The 20,674-nt window shown below is 51.5% G+C and overlaps 8 protein-coding genes across 8 annotated transcripts; 3 read left to right on the forward strand and 5 right to left on the reverse strand.

Annotated features, from left to right (window-relative positions):
- Positions 1-157: 157 nt before the first annotated feature.
- Positions 158-1,195, forward strand: BU25DRAFT_351392 (uncharacterized protein; the record flags this gene model as incomplete). The annotated part of the gene is made up of 1 exon (XM_033703358.1): positions 158-1,195. A coding segment is annotated over one exon (1,038 nt), but the record flags the coding sequence as incomplete, so codon positions are not given.
- Positions 1,196-2,401: 1,206 nt separating this feature from the next.
- On the reverse strand, positions 2,402-3,082 carry BU25DRAFT_479997 (glycoside hydrolase family 47 protein; the record flags this gene model as incomplete). The annotated part of the gene is made up of 3 exons (XM_033711043.1): positions 2,402-2,635; positions 2,719-2,914; positions 2,969-3,082. 3 exons carry the CDS (start codon positions 3,080-3,082, stop codon positions 2,409-2,411), a joined length of 537 nt encoding a protein of 178 aa, XP_033557110.1. The 3' UTR covers positions 2,402-2,408.
- Positions 3,083-5,198: 2,116 nt separating this feature from the next.
- On the reverse strand, positions 5,199-6,348 carry BU25DRAFT_351254 (high osmolarity signaling protein SHO1; the record flags this gene model as incomplete). The annotated part of the gene is made up of 4 exons (XM_033703351.1): positions 5,199-5,708; positions 5,823-5,945; positions 5,995-6,150; positions 6,202-6,348. The coding sequence occupies 4 exons, from the start codon at positions 6,346-6,348 to the stop codon at positions 5,199-5,201; spliced, it is 936 nt and encodes a 311-aa protein (XP_033557111.1).
- A 1,572-nt stretch (positions 6,349-7,920) lies between these two features.
- On the reverse strand, positions 7,921-8,710 carry BU25DRAFT_462541 (uncharacterized protein; the record flags this gene model as incomplete). The annotated part of the gene is made up of 3 exons (XM_033710531.1): positions 7,921-8,357; positions 8,408-8,625; positions 8,697-8,710. The coding sequence occupies 3 exons, from the start codon at positions 8,708-8,710 to the stop codon at positions 7,921-7,923; spliced, it is 669 nt and encodes a 222-aa protein (XP_033557112.1).
- A 285-nt stretch (positions 8,711-8,995) lies between these two features.
- Positions 8,996-10,626, forward strand: BU25DRAFT_414914 (uncharacterized protein). Its single transcript, XM_033707412.1, has 2 exons — positions 8,996-9,482; positions 9,538-10,626. The coding sequence occupies exons 1-2, from the start codon at positions 9,151-9,153 to the stop codon at positions 10,517-10,519; spliced, it is 1,314 nt and encodes a 437-aa protein (XP_033557113.1). The 5' UTR covers positions 8,996-9,150; the 3' UTR covers positions 10,520-10,626.
- A 2,129-nt stretch (positions 10,627-12,755) lies between these two features.
- Positions 12,756-13,304, reverse strand: BU25DRAFT_305163 (uncharacterized protein; the record flags this gene model as incomplete). The annotated part of the gene is made up of 1 exon (XM_033702052.1): positions 12,756-13,304. A coding segment is annotated over one exon (549 nt), but the record flags the coding sequence as incomplete, so codon positions are not given.
- Positions 13,305-14,035: 731 nt separating this feature from the next.
- On the forward strand, positions 14,036-15,234 carry BU25DRAFT_414916 (uncharacterized protein). Its single transcript, XM_033707413.1, has one exon. The coding sequence runs from the start codon at positions 14,118-14,120 to the stop codon at positions 15,096-15,098; it is 981 nt and encodes a 326-aa protein (XP_033557115.1). The 5' UTR covers positions 14,036-14,117; the 3' UTR covers positions 15,099-15,234.
- Positions 15,235-17,440: 2,206 nt separating this feature from the next.
- BU25DRAFT_351247 (uncharacterized protein) lies at positions 17,441-17,614 on the reverse strand (the record flags this gene model as incomplete). Its single annotated transcript, XM_033703350.1, has 1 exon — positions 17,441-17,614. One exon carries the CDS (start codon positions 17,612-17,614, stop codon positions 17,441-17,443), a length of 174 nt encoding a protein of 57 aa, XP_033557116.1.
- Positions 17,615-20,674: the final 3,060 nt, after the last annotated feature.

Genomic DNA, 20,674 nt, shown 5'->3' on the forward strand with positions numbered 1-20,674 from the left:
ACCCACAAAGACGATCCAACAAAGATCACTTACCCTCGAAGTACTATTTAGGCTCGAGTTACAGCATCCGCTTCACCAACTACCTCTTGCACTACCACACACCGAGACTATCAGCAACCAAGCACCTTATCTCCCCAAACCTCACATTTTCCGCTCCTTCTCTCAAACCACATCAATAATGTCAACGCAAGAGACCCTTCCCCTACCATCGCCTCCGTTCTTCTCAGTCCCCAACATCAACAATCTCCGCGATGCCGCCGTTCCTCTGTCCACTCCTCATGGCCCCCTCCGCCCAGGCATTCTCTTCCGCTCCGCAGAAGTGTCAAAACTAGACCGCTCAGGCTGGGACGCTGTGCACTCCATCGGTGTGGCGCACGTCTTCGATCTGCGCAGCAAGCCCGAGGTAGAGAAAGGCTTGGCGAGTATCGTAGCCAAGGTCGATGGGGGCGAAGATGTGCGGCTGGGCTGGATGCAGGCCATGGAAGCTGCAGGTGTGCAGAGGACGTGGGTCCCCGTCTTCGCAGAAAAAGATTACAGTCCGGAAAAGTTGGCGGAGCGGTATGTTAAGTATATGGATCGCAGCGTTGCGGGCTTCATGGCTGCGTACCGCGACATTTTGAGGAGTGGAGGGGATGCGTACCGGACCATATTCCTCCATCTTGCGAGTCTGCCACCGGCTGAATCGAGCAAGACGGAGGAGGGGAATGGAGCGGATAAGTTGGGCGCATTGATTCACTGCACAGCCGGCAAAGACCGGACAGGCGTCTTTTTCGGCATTCTATTCGACTTTCTTGGCGTTCCGCGCGAGGAGATTGCAGACGAGTACAATCTCACCGAACTCGGTCTTGCTAGCGTCCGCGAAGACGTCGTAGCGCGCCTCCTGCAATCGCCCGGGTTCCAGAAGTACATGCTCAGTCTGACGTCTGGAAAACAGCTGAGCAAGGGAGAGATGGCCAAGCTGGTGGAGAACAGAGATGTACAGGACGGACCGGCGGTCGAGTTTCCACCTGAGGTCAGAGAGGAGGGGAGACAGGCGGCGCTGAGGATGGTGGGGGCGCGGAAAGAGAGTATGCTCGCTACGCTGGAGATGGTGGATCGGGAGTTTGGGGGATCGGAGAATTATATGAGAGAGGTATGTGGGCTGAATGATGAGGATCTGGAGAAGTTGAGGAGGGCTCTGGTTGTGAAGAAGTGACTACCTGTGAGGAGCTCGGTATTGTAGCGGTGGCGGACCTTAGACAACCTGAGTATGTGGAGGTAGTTGGTCAATCTGAGGTCGTAGATGCTGCGAAGCTGCAAACAAGGCACAAGGAGAGGAGGAACTACAAAGTTGCGAGGTCAGATTGAGCTTCGCTCACACGCAAAAGACTTAAATACGACATTTGTTAGTGTAATTATCCTTTCCATTTTTTCCTACCCAGACCTCTTCTCATCTCCGATCTGCAGTAAGTGGTTAAGCACCCAGTCTTGGTCGTTCGCACAAGGATCAGCATGATGTGTTCCTGAGACTTGAAAATTTGAAGCTTCTTTTGTTCGAAACTCCGTACGTAGACTACGCATCACATTATCATTAGAACAGCTTCCGCATATGAATGCACCAGTATAGACTTAATAACCCATCTCAGCAGCAGATCATGCAATGAGTCGCAGTTCGAGCAATAGTTTGGACAATCGATAGACTCGTGGTAGAGTTCACTGCAGGCCCAGTATTCATTTAGGCACTTGGAGGAGTCGTGACCCATGGTACCCTAGTACCGTAAGCCTGCTGACCTAAACGGTCTTCGAAATACCGTAGGTTTTTCCTTCTCTCAGAACAGCGACTGGAAGAAAACCCTACTTTTGGTTATAGCAGCCTTCGTTGTGGCGCATTCGATTTCTGGTTCCTCAGTTTCAGGGCCGCTGGCCAGGTCTGCGTTGAGCGAGAGTGCGGTAATGGTGTCAGCGAACTCTTCCGGGGTCCAGGCATAATTGTCAGTGGAAGAACAAGGGACTGCAGCCTGATCAGCCGTGTCCCTCGACGTTTAAACTGTGGGTGTCGCTCGTGGAGGGTTTGATGGAAACGAAGGCAGGGCGGTAAAAATCTGGTATTGAACTAGGTCACCTAGTCATTGATGTTTAAAACCTCGGCGTGTTTGCTGTGCGTGAGGCTCGACGACACACCGGAAAGGCAGGTGAGCGTTACATGAGCAATGCCCGAAGTTGATGGCTGCCTAATCTGCCGGATTAAATGCTGGGATGTTGATGGTGCGTTTTTTTCTAGTCGCAGCTCACTGTAAGCATAGCTGGACAAACTGGATGCACGAATGAGTTATTCTAAAGAGATTGTAACGATAAGCCAATGAACCTGGGAAGCTATTCTGGTACGTTGGATCTACCTGAGAGCATAACAGTAACTCTAAAGCTAATAATTATGATGGTATTCGAAACGGATGCGCTTCAGTGTTGAATACAAAATCGTCCAAGCTTACAAGACTTGGTTCGCTAAGGATGAGATGGAAATACTTGAGTGTTTCGGCCATCCAGAAACTCTCCATACTGTCGTCTTTCTCTGGAGGACTTTTCATTACATCTCGGATCGCAGCGTTAGCAAACTCCATCCGAGTGTTGTTGTCAACTGCCTGGAACATCTCCCATGCTGTCTTTGATAACGATGTTCTCCCGTAATTCGATACATGTAGAAGATGGATTCGATTGTTTCAGGCCTGAGGATATATCGACCATGCAAGACACTGCTAAAAGGACTTGATCCCGAGTTTGAACAGGATTTTGGGACATAGTCGCATTCGGATAATGTCGGGCAGGATTCCATTGTGAAAAGCTCTGGCATGATGCCGTTGGGTGCATTCTTGTACGTCCAAGCGCAACCGTTGGTGATTTTGCGACCGGTCTCGACATATGTGTGGTTGTCGAAGATCTACCCACCAAGAGCTAGCATTCCTCCAGCGAAACATGCCAAATGCTGTCCTACGTCGTCGCTCTGTCTGTCGTTGTTGCCAGTCGCTACCAGTATGTCAGCTTTGTCTTTCACCATAGGCCGGAACAACGTGTATTCTATCGCAGTCGCCATTGCGTACTCGTACATCCTACGATGCCAGCTCCTGTTGGACCGATTCCGTTGAGTAGCTGATACATCTTAGGGAGATATTCGTATGTCGAACCAGCCATGGCACCTAGAGTAAATCCTGAATTACTCGTCAAGTCCAGTTTCAGCATATCTACCACCACAGGCCACATGCCAGGCAGCTTCGTGCTATTCAACGATAACGAGCGTTAATACTGTACCGGAACCAGCGCCACAAAGCAAGGCCTGAATAGCTGGCGTTGTCATCGGGTCTGTAGCGGGAATAGCCTTGGGCGCCGCGGTGTTGTGGCTGTTCATGAACAGGAAAATAAAGGGGGGGACAGAACAGCAGAGCCACAGATATGTAGGATACGGCCCGGGTACCACAATCCAGGTCTTCCTGGAAGTGCATACGCGACCGACAAGCAGCCTGGATCAGTTGTCGAAGCAGGGATATCTGTTCGCCAGCGGTCCGTTGCAGTGTTTGCCCGCGGCCCGCTACACTGATTGGTTTGCTTCCCCACCCCTTCACTTCACTGCTATCCCCTCTACAATACAGTCTCAATCGATTCCTGCAAATAGCTCAACAGATCAATCAACTCAATTATCTCAACTCTTCCACAATATCCCCACAATACTCGGAGTTACCGCACGATGCCCAGCCGCGTCATCTACAAGTAGGATACCAAGCGGAGTTGCCAGCTAGTATGCCAGCATAATTACGGTAGAAGGGCTGACAGGCTATTGTAACAAAGCTTCTGATATGAATGTGACACATCTGTCTGAATCATGGGCGGATATCAATTGTCGTACATCAATTTTGATCAGAACGTATGCCATTCGAGCTTTTCCCGTCCCGAATGGTGTTGTTTGATCTGTCAGTGATCAGACGCATAAAGGCACTCTCCTGCAATATATGGGGGAGATGATAGTAGGCGTGCGGGAGCACTGTGGATAATGTCTGAAATCAATGGCAACTTCTTGATGCGCCTCGCTCCCTTCACCTCATCTTCAGACATATCGACAACTGCATCGCACTAAAGCGCTCAGCCTACGACATAATCGAAGAAAGTATGGTGCAACGTATCAGAAAGAGAGGGCTCCTTTCGACTAGTATTCCGGCGAGATTATCGGTCAAGCAATATCAACGTCCTCTCCGTCATACTTAGGCACAAATCACCACTGTCTCAGACACTTCCGTCAACTGCGCAATATTCGTCGCAATAGCCTGCTCAACAATCTATCGCCGCATATCTCATCAGCAACCTACATCAACAAGTCTGACCGGAGGAGCTCAACATCAATGACCTCATCAAAAACAGCAGGCGAAAACACCACTTCTACCAGACCTTGATTCGAGAGGATATACACAATATCAAGAGCTCCTATACTCTCCACAAGCGTCCCTATCGAACCTCTCCCCGTCGTGTGAGGAATTCGTTGGTAGTGGTGTTCGATGTTCGGTACGGCGTTGAGATGAGAGTGCACACCAAACACAGGGTGGGAGCGGATACAGGGACGAACGTGTGAGGATTGCAGCATTAGCACAAAGATCTCCGACACATGCGTGAAATACGACTTTTATCGAATTGATGTGACGACTGCAGTCTACGACTCCAAATGACATGTCGCCATGACAACGTATTCCGACCGAGAGATATACAACCACCGTAACGCCATAGCTGTGCAGTAGCTCGAAGGACAGCAGGACGCAGCAGAGAAGACGAAGAAGAAACACTACACAAAGCGCTTGTAGAGGAGCTGGTAGTGTGGCGATCTGCCAAAGTGGTGAAGAAGAGAAGTGACAAGTGACAAAAGACAGGAGACCCTAAGGCAAAGATTTGAAATTATGTAGGAAAACAGAGTCAGACACATGTTGGTCCGGGTATCGTGCAGAGGAATCGAGTCCCTGCTCACCTTATCTTCGCAACGACTGATACATGGTCAAGATCCGGCCTATCCAGATCCAGCCACTCAGCAAAACACAAACCCCCAAATAACCTCCTCAGCTCAGTACAGGGTGCAGCAAAGCTCGTAGCTGGCCCTCAAAATGTCCATCGATCGAATGTATCGTACAGCTAGGAAAGTCGTAGTGAGGTCATTAGGCAGTCGAAGAAACCAGTCTCCGCAATCCACTTTACAGCAGGATGAGGTAGTTGCTCGGCGCAATACCCGTCTCGCCGTTGGGTTTCTTCGCCTGCCACCACCGCCCGCTGACATCTGAGACCTCCAGGATGTCGTGCTTCTGGAAGCTGATCTCGTTGGCGTCGTCTGGGTTCGCCTCGTAGCTGTAGATGGCCTTTGCACGGTACGGATACTCGATGCTTTGCTCTGCGGGCTCTTGTGTGGGTGTTTGGGGGTTGATGCCGCCGAATTGCGGGGCGGAGCTGTTGCGGCCTTGGGCGCCTGCTGGGCCGCCGGGATATCCAGAGACGGGCGAGGAGGTTTCGAAGCCGTTGAGTTGGGCGGAGGTGTACATTTGCGGTTGTTGGCTGTTGGAGATCTGGGTCTGCGGGCGGTTGGTGTAGCCGTTGGAGATTGGGCGGGAAGAGCGCGAGCCGGGCTGCTCCTTGTGCAGGGCATACGAGTCGACGAAGGTGCGGTGGCGCGCGGCTGGCTGGGAGCCGTAGTAGAAGATCCACACAATCTGCGCGTGTCAGCAACATGCCTTCTGGGACCGGGACTGGGACTGGGGCTGGGGCTGGGGCTGGGGCTGGGGCTGGGGCTGGGGCTGGGGCTGGGACTGGGGGAAAGAGCGTACTGCGATCATGGAGAGCAGGATGTAGCCGGCAGCTGCCGCCTCGAAGGGAGCGACTGGCGAGTAGACCAGCGAGTTGACCGAGGAAGTGGTGAAGACGAGCCCAGCGGCAAGGAAGCCCACGATCTGTGCAGGTTAGCAGGTGCACTCGGGCCAGCACGGTGACTGCACGTACTGCAACATGGTAGGTCCTCTCCGCATCCGAGGCGACGGTGACGGTGACGCCGACGATGCAGAAGAACATGAACACCAGCGTCCACCACGCGAAGTTGGGGAAGCCGCCGCGAAGGGCGGATATTATGCTGGCGACAAAGGCGATGACCCAGGCGAGCTGCCACACGGTTAGCACTCAGCCGCGCTGCACACGACACCCCGCACTCACAATACCGATGGAGATGGTCGCTAGCGCGAAGGGATCGCCGATGATGCGGCCAACACTGAACGAGGAGGCACGCTGGCTGTTGTAGCCGTTGCCGTAGCCTGATTCCATTTTCAGAGAGGGCGAGCCGGTGGAGCCGTACGAGGGCATGTAGCGGAGCAGGGCGGGCGTGAGATTAAGGGATGCGAGGCACGGGCGACGGCGGTGGGAATAATGAGTGAGCGTGGTGGTCGGCGTGCGTGACAGTGGTCGAGAGAGCGGCGGCGGTGTCGAGCGTCAGTCCAGCTAAGGTCGATGTCCGGCAACGGTTCAGGCCCGGGCGAGGGGGAGGGTGGCTGCTATGTACGGTACACGAACACAAGTGCGCGGCGCGATACGGCGCTGCGGCTATCACGGGCGGGCTGCGGCACGGACGTCCAGAGCCAGGTACTAGTCCAGGATGCAGAAGTGCGGCGGCGGCGGCTGCAGAGTCGGTGAGGCGTCGAGGGCTGCGTGGGTGTCGAGGGCCGTGGGAGTGCTGCGCTGGGAGAGGAACAGAGTGCAGCACAGCAGTTAGGTTTCAGGATGGGCCAAGGTGCGGCGGGCGATTGGTCTCTTTTGGATGCAGGTAGGGCTGGGGGAGGGCCCACTCAACAACGCCCGCTTGGAGATTAGCTGGGCCTGTCCAACGGTCTAGAAAGACGCGCGTGTTAAATTTGGGGTTGGCGATGCGCCTGCACGACGTTGGTCAGCCAACAACAGATTCTGTTCCAACAAAAAATCGCTGTCCGCCGAGTCGAACACAGCAGTGACTGTAGCTACGTGAAGGCACTCATCCTGAAAGTCGGGCACTTGTCGCATGTCAGACCAGACCCTCCACATCCCTTTCCCACAGCATGAATCCTGGAACACCTCACGGCTGTCAACCACTCAACATCAACCACTCAACGTCAGTCACTCAACATCAGTCACTCAACATCGACCGCACGCACACAGATCCTCGGCTTCTTGCACACCACACTCAGCAATCCCATCCGGCACCACAGGCACTGCAGGTACGCTGCTGCAGACAGCACGTGTGTCGGTCCGGATGATCATCGGCGCTGGCTACACAACCCTGTATCAGCACGTTTCAGGCCTGACAAGCCTAGTCTGCAACGCTGCTGAAACGCTGCCGGCACGGATACTCTCGCAACCGTCTTCAAAATTGCAAACAAATCTGGAAGTGATGCGGGAATTGAGGTCACGATACCGTCATTTCGAGGTGTCCATGTGTGAAGGTGTGCACTTTTGATACTGTCTGGTCTTGCTTATGTTACGGTCCACCAATGCGGTGGGCTGTGTGAGAAACAGAACGCTTCAGGCGCCCACGGAACGACCGCTATGGCCGCGGGAGTGCTGGTGTATGGACGTCACAGCCCGCTGTCACTATGCTGCAGTGCTGGGTGCAGGTCTGCCGAGATCAAAGGTCGATGTTGCATATGCAGGACCGTCGACTCTTACAACCAGCTCTTCGAGCCGACGGGAACTGACTCTTCTTCGTCTTCGATGGTATACGTCAAGTACCTGTTGATTGTCAGAAGGTTTGATGAGGATAGGTTTTGCGCGACTCACCAATCGCTCCACAAAGCTCCTCGCTGTGCGCGTCGCTGGGTATGCATGTCTTGTGAAGAACTCTACGCTCTGTGCCGCGGGTATCACTGTGTTGCGCTCATCGTACTCGCCATCCTCTATGCACCGTCCTCACAGCTCACTCTCGCCCTCTGCACTCTCACTGCCCCCCCTCTCAGGCCGTCTCCTGACCTCCTCCCGCTGCAACGCCCGGTAGCGCTTCACAAGCCTCTCCTGATAGCCCGCCCAGACCTTGCCTGCCGCAGCCCAGTGCACCTGCTTGTCTCTCTGCACCAACAGCCCGCTTCGTCTCCGGAGCTCGGCAATCTTCAATGCCTGCTGCAGATGCCGCTGCTCTGCTTCTGCGATGCGTGGGCGTAGCTTGGCGAGCTTGGCGAAGCCGTCGGTGGTGGGAATTTGCTGGTCGTCGAGGGCTCTGAGCTGCGAGGCCGTGGTCGCGAAGGAGGTCGCGCGCTCAACTACAAGGACCGACTTTTGAGAGGCGGAGAGGGGATTGGGATCTTCTGTAGTGGAGGGCTCCGGGGTGAGGACGTCTTTGTGTTTGGTCACTGCTGCAATCAGCCCATCTGACTACGGCTTGAATCCTATCGTGCCCTACACAGCTCGTTCACACTGTCCAGCAGCGCCGTCTTGCCCGCCAGCTGCTGCAGCGACTGCTCGATGCTGTGGATGCGGTCGGGTACCGTCTGTGGCTTCTCCTCGCCCTGCTTCTTTGGCCCGCTCAGCAGGTACTCCAATCGCTCCAGCCGCGACTCCAGCAGTGCATACGTGAACAGCACCGCTTCGTCATACTCGTCCATGGTGTGCGTGGGTGTGCTGCCTCAGTCGGGCATGTGAACGCGGACGCGTGGCCTTGACAGCGCGGAACCCGGGCGCGTGTGGCCCACTTGGCTCCGGCCATCGTCCCGAGAGCTCAACGTCAGCGAGACCGGGGATTGTGACATCGCCGTCGCTTGCCGTTGCAGTCACCTATCTACACATCGCATTGCGCTCTCTGTGGTTGCTCTGCCGCCTACCGCATGGTTGTGCGACGACGGGCGCAGTATTTACGGAGAGCATGGCCAACTACTCGGCGATCGCATCCGAGCCACACGACCACGACCCCATGTCCGCGAGCGCTGGGTCGCTGCCAGGGAGACGGTGGGTTCGCAGTAGCTTTGGAGGTCGACGCTGGCTAACGGATGCAGGCGTGGGCGGGGAAAGAAACATGTAGGACACCAGGGGCAGGCGTCATGGATATCCAGCGTTATCAACCTGGCCAACACCAGTACGAATATCTAACAGCCCCGATAAGCCTCACGACGTTGACAGCGGACAGTCCTCGGTGCGGGCCTCCTCGCCATGCCCTCTGCCCTCTCGAAGATGGGCATCTTCCTCGGCATCTTCGTTATCGCGTGGGCGGGCTTCACAGCAGGCTTCGGCCTCTACCTTCAGACTCGGTGTGCGCGATACATTGACCGTGGACATGTGTCTTTCGCAGCGCTTTCACAGCTTACGTACCCGAATGCCTCCATTCTCTTCGACGCGGCGATTGCGATCAAGTGCTTTGGCGTGGCAGTGAGCTATCTGATCATCATCGGCGACTTGATGCCAGGCGTCGTCGTTGGCTTCGTACCCAGTGCTGAGGATGTTGCCTTCCTGGTAGACAGGCAGTTCTGGATCACGGCATTCATGTAGGAGCACTCGCCTGTCCTTCTGTCTTTCTCATATAGGAGCTAACACCGCCAGGCTCATCGTCATCCCCCTCTCCTTCCTCCGCCGCCTCGACTCGCTCAAATACACCTCTGTAATCGCCCTCTTCTCCATCGCCTACCTCGTCATCCTCGTTGTAGCCCACTACATCAAAGGCGACACCATCGCCTCGCGTGGCACAGTTCGAGTCTTCGAATGGGCTGGCTCCGTCAGCGCCCTCGCCGCCTTCCCCGTCATCGTCTTCGCATACACATGCCACCAGAACATGTTCTCCATCCTCAACGAAATCGCAAACAACTCACACTTCCGTACCACCACCGTCATCTTTGCCTCCATCGGCGGCGCCTGCGCGCTCTACATCCTCACCGGCATCACTGGCTACCTGAGCTACGGCGACAACATCAGAGGCAACATTGTATCCATGTACCCCACCGCCGCCGCAGCAACAATCGGCCGCTTCGCTATCGTCATCCTGGTTATGTTCTCGTACCCGCTGCAAATCCACCCGTGCCGCGCCAGTATCGACGCATGCGCAAAATGGCGCCCTCGCCGTCGCTCCCCCTCGAGCCGCGAAGGCAGTCCAACACGGCACTCGCTCGTCGGCAACGAAGCCGCAAAGCCCACGGCTGAGATGAGCGACATGCGCTTCGCCGTCGTGACCACCATCCTCATCGTTATGTCTTTCATCACCGCTATGACAGTGAGCAGTCTCTCGCTCGTGCTGGCGTATGTTGGTTCAACGGGCAGCACAACCATCTCGTTCATATTACCTGGGCTCTTCTACTACAAGATCTCGGACCCGGATTCACCGCACCACCAGCGCCTCGTCAAAGACGAAGACGACGAGAACGAGTTTGCGTCTGGAGTGGAGGGCGGTGCGAGTAGAGAGGGGAACGAGAATCGCGATTGGCGTCGTGGGCTGCTGCGCAATGCTGCTCTTGGTCTTGCAGTTTATGGATTGCTTGTCATGGTCACTTGTTTGGGGATCAACATCGTTTTTGGCGCGAGCGGGCATTGAGTTTCTGCGTGCCACGTATGGCAGACGGAGCCATTTGGCATTTGGATATTAGCGGGTGTTTAGGGTAGAGGCTTTTTTTTTTGAATACGCATAAGGCATGAAGGGAGCATGTTGGGGCGAACGGGTGCGACAGTAGCGTTTCTTTACCCACGGGCGTATCGTATAAGTGCAGTTGGTTGACATAGCTAATAAAGCTGTTGTGTGAGCCTAAGCACGCTAGAGCAACTGTTCTTCTATCTACTCCAGGTTACGCTACCTTTTGGACAGTGAAAGAGTGGGAAGTCATTCCTGTAACAACTCCTACCGTGTTAAAGATCGACGGGAGTATGCCAGCTCTGTAAGTTGCTTCTCATGTCCTCCGTTCCAACCTCCAGTTGTGTCAATACCTTCAGGCGCTATGCACATACCCCCATGCGTTCTGGTGGGCTAGCGCGTCGGCCCCGCCGCTAGAAAGCTGGACATGCCGATGCATCTTGAGAACGCGTTTTTGGGCCCTGCCGCTCAGTTGGCAAGCGCATACTAGCTGCTGCCGTTGCGTCCCTCCTACCCGCAAACCTCGCACCGCCAGATGATGCTTTCTCAGCCTCGCTGCCGTGTTCGCTGCAACCGACACTCGATGGTAGCCTGGCTTTACCGCCCAAGAAGCTTGTTTTCAATCTCCTTTGTGGCAGGTTCGCTAGTTTGATGGATTTCTGGCAGGATTCTGCGCGCTACATTGCACTACACTCAAGCGCATTTATGTAACAACATCACTTGCGCATGTACTCCAGACTCCAATCCTGACGTCTTTAGTCGGTCCGCTAGGTGTTGGTCTCGCTTCTACAGTCCCTTTTGTCCTGAACCATGAAGATGCGAGCACACAGACTGGCTAATCGATCCTACACTTACTTGAACTTACGAGCACTCATCACCAGACCCTTTTCTCACCGACCTGTCAGAAAAGCTCACCGGTAGTCAGTGTTGGAGAAACGGGTTGGGGAGCGAAGATCTTGTGGTGGAAGTGCTACGGTAGTGGTTCTCCCCTTTGGTTCGTAGTAGCCAGGATGTTATGGCTAAATTGCTGAAGGTAGTGTTGGGAACGATTTCGGCTGTTGGTAGATACAAAGGAGGCAGAGGTCTGAACTGTAGAGCAGAAGAACAGGTAAGAGGTTGTTGGTCGTTGGTGTGGGGAATGACGTTGCTGATGTGCTGGCTTGAGGGTGTGAGGGTGTCGAGTTAGTATCGCAGTCGCATCGTCATCAGGATCGGGGTAGCGGTAGTTCAACTGCAAGGCCATAATGAATATGAGCGGCGGCGCACGTATGAGAGATTCTCCACGCCACTGGCCTCCCAAATTGACGTTTATCAGGTTCTGCCACCGTTGCGAACAGAACTACTATTCAGTCGTACTTCGGATAGACTTCAACTGCAACTTTTTAGGCGACATGTCGAGGCGTCGTACCTACAACGAGTGTGGCTGTGGTCAAAAAGGCTTCCGCAACGATTACAATCGCCGCCGCGCCCGACTTGCTTGACTGGACGAGCTCGAGAACTGGAGGAAGGAGATGTGTGGATGGACGGGATAGGGAGGAGTTAGGAGAGTTACAGTAGTGCTAGGGCTGAGTGCATTCAAGATCTACAATCGACTACATTGAAACATCGTCGCATGCTTTCTTGCCAAGTTGTGTAAACGTCTTTCGATTCTGCAAGTATGAAGTTTGCAGAGTGTAACACCTGACTAGTTCTAGGATCATTCAGTAACGCTCAAGACCCTGCTGTTTGGTTGCTTAACGATTTTGCTTTGGGCCTTTTTTTGTAAAAAATGAAAACACCATGTGATGTTGACCGGCCATTAGATCAGCCAACATTGACGGCTTTCTATCTAAGAACGACCTGAATATCCATCGAAACATTGCTAAAGCCTTTAGCGTCGCTACTTGAGTCTTACAAGTCTCCCTCAACTATTTTTAATGATGTCGTTATTCCGGTTTGCCTCCTCAGACTCAACATCAGAGTCATAGGTCCAGGTATCGTCATGAGAATTATACTCCTCGGTAGAGTCTTCCAAGCTCTCGGGATGTAATTCATTCTGTGTAACTCGCGTTCCAGCGACTTTGACCGTCAGCTGACATCATTTTGATTTGATTGAAGACTGACCAGGTAGTGTTTCTCTGAATGTTGACATGTCGAACATTGATACTGCAGCAGGAGCGGGAGGAGAAGTGGGAGCAAGGCTCAAAGCCTTCTTCTCTCTGAATCGGTTGAATGCTGGCATGATTACATCTTCATACCAATTCTCTTCTGAAGTTAGCTCGGCCCAGTCCCATCTGTCTACAACCTCTTCTGCAGTCACTTCCCACAAACAGACATAGTGGTCCATGTAGTATTCATTTCCCTTTCCGTAGGGATCTAGAATACAATGGTAGTCCATCTCAGCAGTGACATCGAGGACTGGTAGACCGTTTCTGAGTCGGCTGCTTGGATCGACGACGGTGAGAGTTTGTGGTCCTCTGCGTTGGATTCTCATGTCTGCGAGTCTCGCCACCGCATCTGCCGATGTAGTAAAGGAGATATAAGGTGTCGGCTTCGCCCAATTTCTGTGATCGAGATGAGCAGCAAGTGATTCTCTTCGTGCTTCTTTTGTGTCGAGTGGCATGTCTGGCGCTCTTGACAGCATCCTTGAATCCTTGTCCGGCTGGCTTCCAGACCAACTGTCCCAAATCCGCAGGAGGGGACGGTCAAGCTGTTGTGACTTGTTGACTGCCCACGGGTGCATTTCCTCCTCAATCCTGATAAAAGGGTTGAGCAACGTTGGCTTCAAAAGCCGCGACACCTTCTGGCGTGTGAGCACTTCAGCGGCCCCACTATCGACTCGATCGTGAGAGATCATGATTCGTCCAACACGCAATTCTCTGCTTCAAGTCAACTCGTTGTTGATGTGTGCCTGGACTCGACAAGTATCGGAACTCATGCGCTTGGCAAGTAAATGAAAAATTGTGGAAGGGTTGAGATGGTTGAATTGATTGGTCTGTCCGTGAGCTATGGCGAGGATCGATCGGGACTATATAGTAGAAGGGAATAGCTGTGAATGGATGGGAACTATACTGAACTAAACAAATGAGCTGAACAATCAGTGCAGCGGATCGCTGGCAAACACTGCAACGAACCGCTGGCAAACACTGCAACGGACCGCTGGCAAACACTGCAACGGACCGCTGGCAAACACTGCAACGGACCGCTGGCAAACAAAAATAGATGTCCGCGAAAACTTGCAACGGACCGCTGGCGTGCGTATCGGCTGCTATCTGTCTCAGGTCAGGAATGCGGAACGTGGCCTGCATTATAATCTGGATCCAGCTCGGATCGATCGAGATGCGCTATGGGTGCTCTTCAGAACACCATCGACATCATGTGATTTACAGTGCCCGAGCTTATGGGTTGTTTGCAAAACACCGGCCTCACCCCGTGACTTAGCGCGGAAAGGTGGGGATATGACGTTAGATCTGATCTGTTAGTAAATCATAGTACAAACAATATCCAACCCACATTCTGCACCTGCAAAGAAGCTTAGATAGCTCGAATCAGCATCTTGTGATAGTTCTCTGGTGTTGTGCTTTCAATGGGATCCAAATCAAAGCGGAAGAACGTGCCTCTATCGAGCAGCGAGCCTGTCAAGTCTGCCAAACGTCAGCGGAAAGCCACTTGGCCATTCAATCAAGGTGTCAATCCTGCACCTCCTACTCTGCCACCAACAGTACGGCGCCCCATATGCTCACAAGAGCCAACTCTGCCACATAATCAAGGTACGCCAAGCCCGCTGTTCATGGCGGAAGATGAGGACCTGGTGGAGGATGAGGCAGCCAACGCTGGGTTAGACGATGATAACAACAACGGCGAGATGGACGAGCAGGTAGAGAATGTGTTAGCTGCCTCTCAGGCTATGGAGGAGCCAGTTACTGCAGACTCACCTGGGGCTGCTACTGCTGCATCAGTGACTCAACCGAGCCAGCCACAGCGTCCAGAGTCGCAAGTTGAACAAATAGATGAGGAGCCACACCTGCACTGGAATTATCACGCCTGGTGGATGTCACTAGGGAAGAATCCAATACCTTCAGCAGCTGTTTCTAGGTGTAAGAAGCCGCTGTACACAGTGAATGAGGACAAAGTGTGGCAATGGGCGGATGGTGTTGTAGATACGCAGCGGCCATGGGCAGCAATAATCGACAGCTTAACGGCAACGCTGTACTATACTAGTGGCAGCCGCCAAGCCAAAGCTGATAGATGTACTATTGCACTGCAAAGAAGCCGTAGTGTTGCTGGACAGCGTGTTGAAAGAGGCAATTGGTTTGACTTTGAAGAAGAGCTTGCAGAAATGGAGAAAGAGAGCGGACAAGTAATGACTTGTGATTTTGATCTGGTGTTAAAGGAGCTGCCGGCTACTCAGCCAGCTACTCAGACTCAGCAAGCATCTCAGCTGGCGCGAGGCACTGCTTGCGCGCGTCCAGGCATTGTTACTGCAATCATGGAGGATGGACTTGCTGAGGTTGTCACCAACAAGCGCTTTGCAACAGGCTATGCTATCGGTATAAGAGACTATTAGAGGTGTCAAGGTGAACATTGCAAGAACAACCCAGGTGTCTGTTGGATTTGCCGACCAGAAGGTTGTCAAATTGACCGAGAGAGTGATCATTATCCTCTCAATGGCAACCTCATTGCAAACTGGGCGTGTGCAATTACACGGGAGGAGTGTACTGTTGAAGCGCCCTCAGATGACATTCATCTCCAGATTTGCATGGCAAAGGAGCGCAGTGAGAGAGAGAATAAGCAGAGGCAATGAAGAGCGTCACCAACATCATCAAACTCCAGCATTGAGAACCTTACCAAAGCAATACTCGTCAGTCATCTTGCTCAGTTAAAACAGCCACAGCAGCGGTGCCAACAGTGGTATCAACAACCAGAGCATGAGCATCAACAGCAGAAGCAAGTATGATGAGACTTCAACTGTACTTATCACGAGCTGGAGCAGCATACTCATAACTTCTTCAGCTACTAGATCGCTTCGTCTCTACACCATGCTGAGAGAATTAGAGAGATTAAGAAGACTGTCTTTACAACACATCAGTACAACATCAACATGCTAATGGATGAGCAGGATGGCATGTCGCTCTCAACTTGGATTACTCACTTTAACCAAGCGCCTGTGATGCACTCACATATGCGGAGGAAGGCGCACAATTGGAGAAGAGACTATGCTGGTTTGACATCAACAAATGGTCAGATTATCCAAGAGTGCGAGAAGGATGATGAAGCAAGCGGGAGTCCTTCAGAGGAGCAAGAGCAGCAGCTACAAGAGCAACAGGCAGCAACAGAGCAGGTACCGTTGGGTGAAGTTAGTGGGAACTGATGTCTTGTTGTTACGATGAAGGAGCAACTCGCAAAACAATACTGAACAAACAGGACTACAAGACGAGACAAGAGGAGTCAAGGAACTGCAAGACAAGCGACCCGAGTAGCTAAGCTAGAAGGCACGCTCGTCAACAAGCAAGTCACCTGAGCCTCACTGCTTGTCAGTGTGCTTGTCACGAGCATGATACACGTGAGCACTTGTCAACGAGCATAGTCAGTGGGAAGTTTATAGCCAGTGGACACGCTGTCCTTATGGCATTGTGTTCAACCTTGTCAATCAACTTTGTTATTGGAATCTCAACCCTCAGCTTCCAAGCCAGACAGTATGCTCTGTACTACTCGTTGCTATCTGTCATCATGGTCTTTGACTAGACAACTACCTGTTGAAGTTGTACTTTAAGCAAAGCTCGTAAGCACTATTTGATTGGTTCTCAAGGATGAACTCTGGTTCTGGAACAGTAGGGGTAAGTCGCCTGGGTGAAACACCTAACGACGGCTTGGGGTAACGATGAGTAGTACAGGCAATCTGTCTAGCTCAAAGGTTGGTTGAGATCCAATGACAAACTTAAATGACGAGGTTGAACACAAACCATAAGGGTTGTGTTCCTACACATATATATACAGTCCACCAGATCTGCTTGTTGACAAGCAGAGTTGGTCCTGGCCAATCCGGATGGATTGCGGTTTGTCAACGAGCTCCGTCACATGGGTCAGCTCGGTTGAGAGCAATCCCATAGGCGCTGGCCGGGTGGCCTTGTCTTGCTACGCCTTCCCCCAGGCTTCCGTGTTTGGTTGGTGGTTACTTATTGCCCGTCGTCCTATCGTGGGACGTAGGATTGTAACACTACCCTCTGACTATTACAAAGGCTATTACAGCCTGAGCAATAGCCAAACCTCTATCACTCCGAGCTCCGCTTAAGTGATAACCCCTGACTGCTTTCTGTACCTCTGCCCATCCCAAGAACCAATCGAATAGTGCCTACGAGCTTTGCTTAAGACACAACTTCCACATTTGTCATCTCAGCTACACTCTTCATCTACACTCACATACCCGCACCTTCTATACCAGCTTCTGCAGTTAGTCTCATAACAATTATTCAGTACTGCAAGCTCTAAGAAGAAGCAAAAGTCAAGCCACTCCTCCTGCTGTTGATAGTTGTGAGAGGGGGCCAGCTGGGGATACCAACTGCTCTCTGAGATGGAAGGATTGGTGGAAGGATGGTTCAGGCTTGTTGGAGATAAGGGTGTAGAGGAGACCAAGTGTGGGGATACCACAAGTGGTAAAAAGGATAAGTGATAAAGAAGGGATCAAGTGTGGGAATACCACAAAGGATCAGTGAGGAGTGAGTTGAGGAAGGAGTTGTTGAGGTGAATTGAAGGAGTGGATTGAGTTTTGAAATTGCAAGCATGAGTTATCTGAGCAGGAGGGCAGGCTGCCTTTATAGACAGACTGCTGGCTCCTGGAATGTTCTATATACCTTGGCATTTGTAATCATTTGTAATCATTTGTCAGCAACCAGAAGATTCTGTGTTGTTCTATGGGATTCCATGATGTTCCATGAGGTTCCATGGGATTCCATGATGTTCCATGATGTTCCATGAGGTTCCATGAGGTTCCATGAGGTTCCATGGGATTCTATGAGGTTCCATGGGATTCCATGAGGTTCCATGAGGTTCCATGAGGTTCCATGAGGTTCCATGAGGTTCCATGAGGTGTGACTGGGTGGATTATTATTGGCTGCAAGCCATGTCAGGATGACAATAGTGCTGCTTCATCCAACTTTTCAACACCTTGAAGGTCTTCTCAATAGGATTGTAGTCAGGTGAGTATGGCAAGAGGTACTCTAATTGGATGCCAAAGTCTCTGCAAAGCTGTACAATTGCTGGCAGTTGGTGGATAGATGCGTTATCCATAAGCAGTACATGGTACCCAGATGTGAGTTGTGGCAGCACATCTTCCTGCAGAAACTCCTCCATCAGTACAGCAGTGATAGCACCTTTAAAGACCTGGTGCACAAGGTAACCATCCACTGTCATTGCCGGCAGCAGACTCCATCATTTTGACTGTTTCATAGAGAAACTCAGCAACACTGACTTGCCAACAGGACCCCAGCCATACTTGCGATCGCCAGTACGCTCATTGCAAGCACTCTCATCCACTGCAACAATCTGCTCTGCTGTGTAGTTCTGCTGAAAGCGGGCTTGGAAGACCCGTTGCAATGGCTCTGACTGCTCTGCTGCCTTCTTTGATGCAACTTTGCAACTCCATCTCATCTTCTTGAGCTTGCAAGACACGGTGGCAATGCTCACAACAATGTCAAACTCTTCCTCTAACCAGTCTCTGATCTCTTCAAGGTATACCTGTGGGCGGCCAGCCAAGTACTTGCGCAGCAGCGTCTGGTGTTGATTCCACAGCAAAGATGGCCGTCCAGTCTTCATGCAAGTTGATATGTACAGCTGACCCCAGTATGCCATATTCAGTTGTTTCTGCCACGTACATTCTCTATCTATGCCTTTTGGGAAGTATATTTGTGTGTTGTTGACTCCGGCTTTGATGCAATCAAGAACTGCCTGCAAAACTTGAGGAGACAGCTTGTGGTGACTGGACTGGGTCATTGCAACAGCTACAACACCAAAGGAATAATTGCAATAGCTTAATTATATGTAAATAAATAGCTTCAACAAACGCTGTACTGTGCAATTGCTCTTGGTTCTCAAAAATCTGATATTTCCATAGTAAAAACGTCTGTGTGTGGAACACCCCGCAAGTCACAGGGTGAGGCCAGTGTTTTGCAAACCATAATAATCTGGTCCTGTGCTCGGGCCCTAACTTCAGAAATCCAAACATGCACCTCAACTGGCTTGACTACCACCTCTACCACCACAACAAAATGAGCTCATTTGGGGCCCAGATTCCAGCAAATTGCATTGCAGGGGCTCAACTTTCAGTCTGCCAGAGGGATAGTATTAGACTGGCAAATGGGTAGGGGTTGGGTTGCACAGACATTGACACAGCCAATAAAGTATGTGATAGCCAGCTGTGATAAAAGGCTCTGATTGGCGATACCCTAGCTGGATCTGACATAATACAACCCAACCCCTACCCACACTAGAGCAACCCTGACCCAACCTCTACCCACGCTAGAGCTTTGGACATCTTCCCTACCTACCTGCGTCATTACATTATACAGAAAAACTCGTCCCAGCTGGTGACAGCCTCTAAATAATATTGCAACTTGTTTGTTCAGATTACATCCAAGACCCAAATGATTTGAACTCCCTTTGGACTTGACTCTTGACCACACCATTATATCATTCATTCACTATAAGTTAGGATACCCAAGATCTCCTAATGACCAAAGTCCTTTGGGTTTGGAACTTTGACTATTGTATCAAGATTACCTTTGGAAAAGTTGTGTCAGATTGTTCCAGGGTAGAGACTTGGAAACTACCAAGAACCCACCCAAATTGGACCCAATACTAATATTGGGCTCTATTACAACTGATTCAAAGGAACCTACAAGACAATCAGGCCAGATGCAAAGCACAACCACAAGGGTATCTGCAGAATCAGCTGATTGTAAACCCTCCCCAGACCCTGCAGACTCTCAAAGCCATACCAATTCAGAGCTAGACCAGGAACAACTCTCCACAAAAATTGCACAACTTCAAGCCAAAGTTGCAAGACTAAGGGTTGGCCCTGGTCACACAGCATATGTGCCGGACCAACCCCTGCCAACAACTGAAACACCACCAACCCACTCTCAACAACCTGCAGAAACCAGGTTCCTGTCTGAAACCCCTTTGTACCCTACCAAATGCCAAAAGTTATCAGAGCGTACACCCAATATCAATGTCTTAGACAATGGAAGCAATCCAACCTTTAGGCAATGGCAAGCTTCTTTTCTGGATTGATTGGAAATCATTGTGGATCACAATCAGAGTGAATGCACACGTATTGCTTTGGTATGGGGACACACAACTGGCTTAGCCAAGGAGTACCTTGAACCCCAATACCTATTCAAAAGTGATCAGGAACGCTTCAGAAATGCAGAAGTCATGATTACTCTACTCAAGTCATATTTCTGTTATGATCAAAGGGCAATCCGCAACAACACTGAACAAACAGGACTACGCAATGATACGAGAGGAGCCGAGGAACTGTAGTATTGATTGACCCAAGAAGTGAGGCCGCGTTGGTGATACTCAGTATGATCATCACTCTCAGTTGAGCAACTTGAGCGACTCAAGCAGTGAGGCCGCGTTGGCAATACTCAGTATGATCACCAATCTTGGTCAAGCAACTCAAGCAGTTAGGCTGCGTCAGTATACTTGGTACAAGCAGTATACTCAATACCGAGCAATCTGAGCAAATCCTCCTGCTAAAGTATATAACAAGTAGACAAGCAGCCCTTATGGCATTGTGTTCAACTGCATCAATCAACTTTATTATTGGAATCTCACTTGCTCTTGAGCCAGACAGTATACTCTGTACTACTCATTGCAACCAGTTGTCACGGTCTTTGACTAGACAACTACTGCCTTGCCTGGATAATCTATCCCTGACCACCTGAGCCTTGATTAGGTGACCGTCAATCCCTACGGCTTTCTGTACCTCTGCTCATCCTGAGAACCAATTGACTAGTGTCTACAAACTTTGCTTAAGGCACAAATCTGTGAGAGGGGGCCAGCTAGGGATACCAACTGCTCTCTGAGATGGAAGGATTGGTGGAAGGATGGTTCAGGCTTGTTGGAGATAAGGGTGTAGAG

Source organism: Macroventuria anomochaeta (genome assembly GCF_010093625.1).
Source record: "Macroventuria anomochaeta strain CBS 525.71 unplaced genomic scaffold BU25scaffold_41, whole genome shotgun sequence".
Lineage (NCBI taxonomy): Eukaryota > Fungi > Ascomycota > Dothideomycetes > Pleosporales > Didymellaceae > Macroventuria > Macroventuria anomochaeta.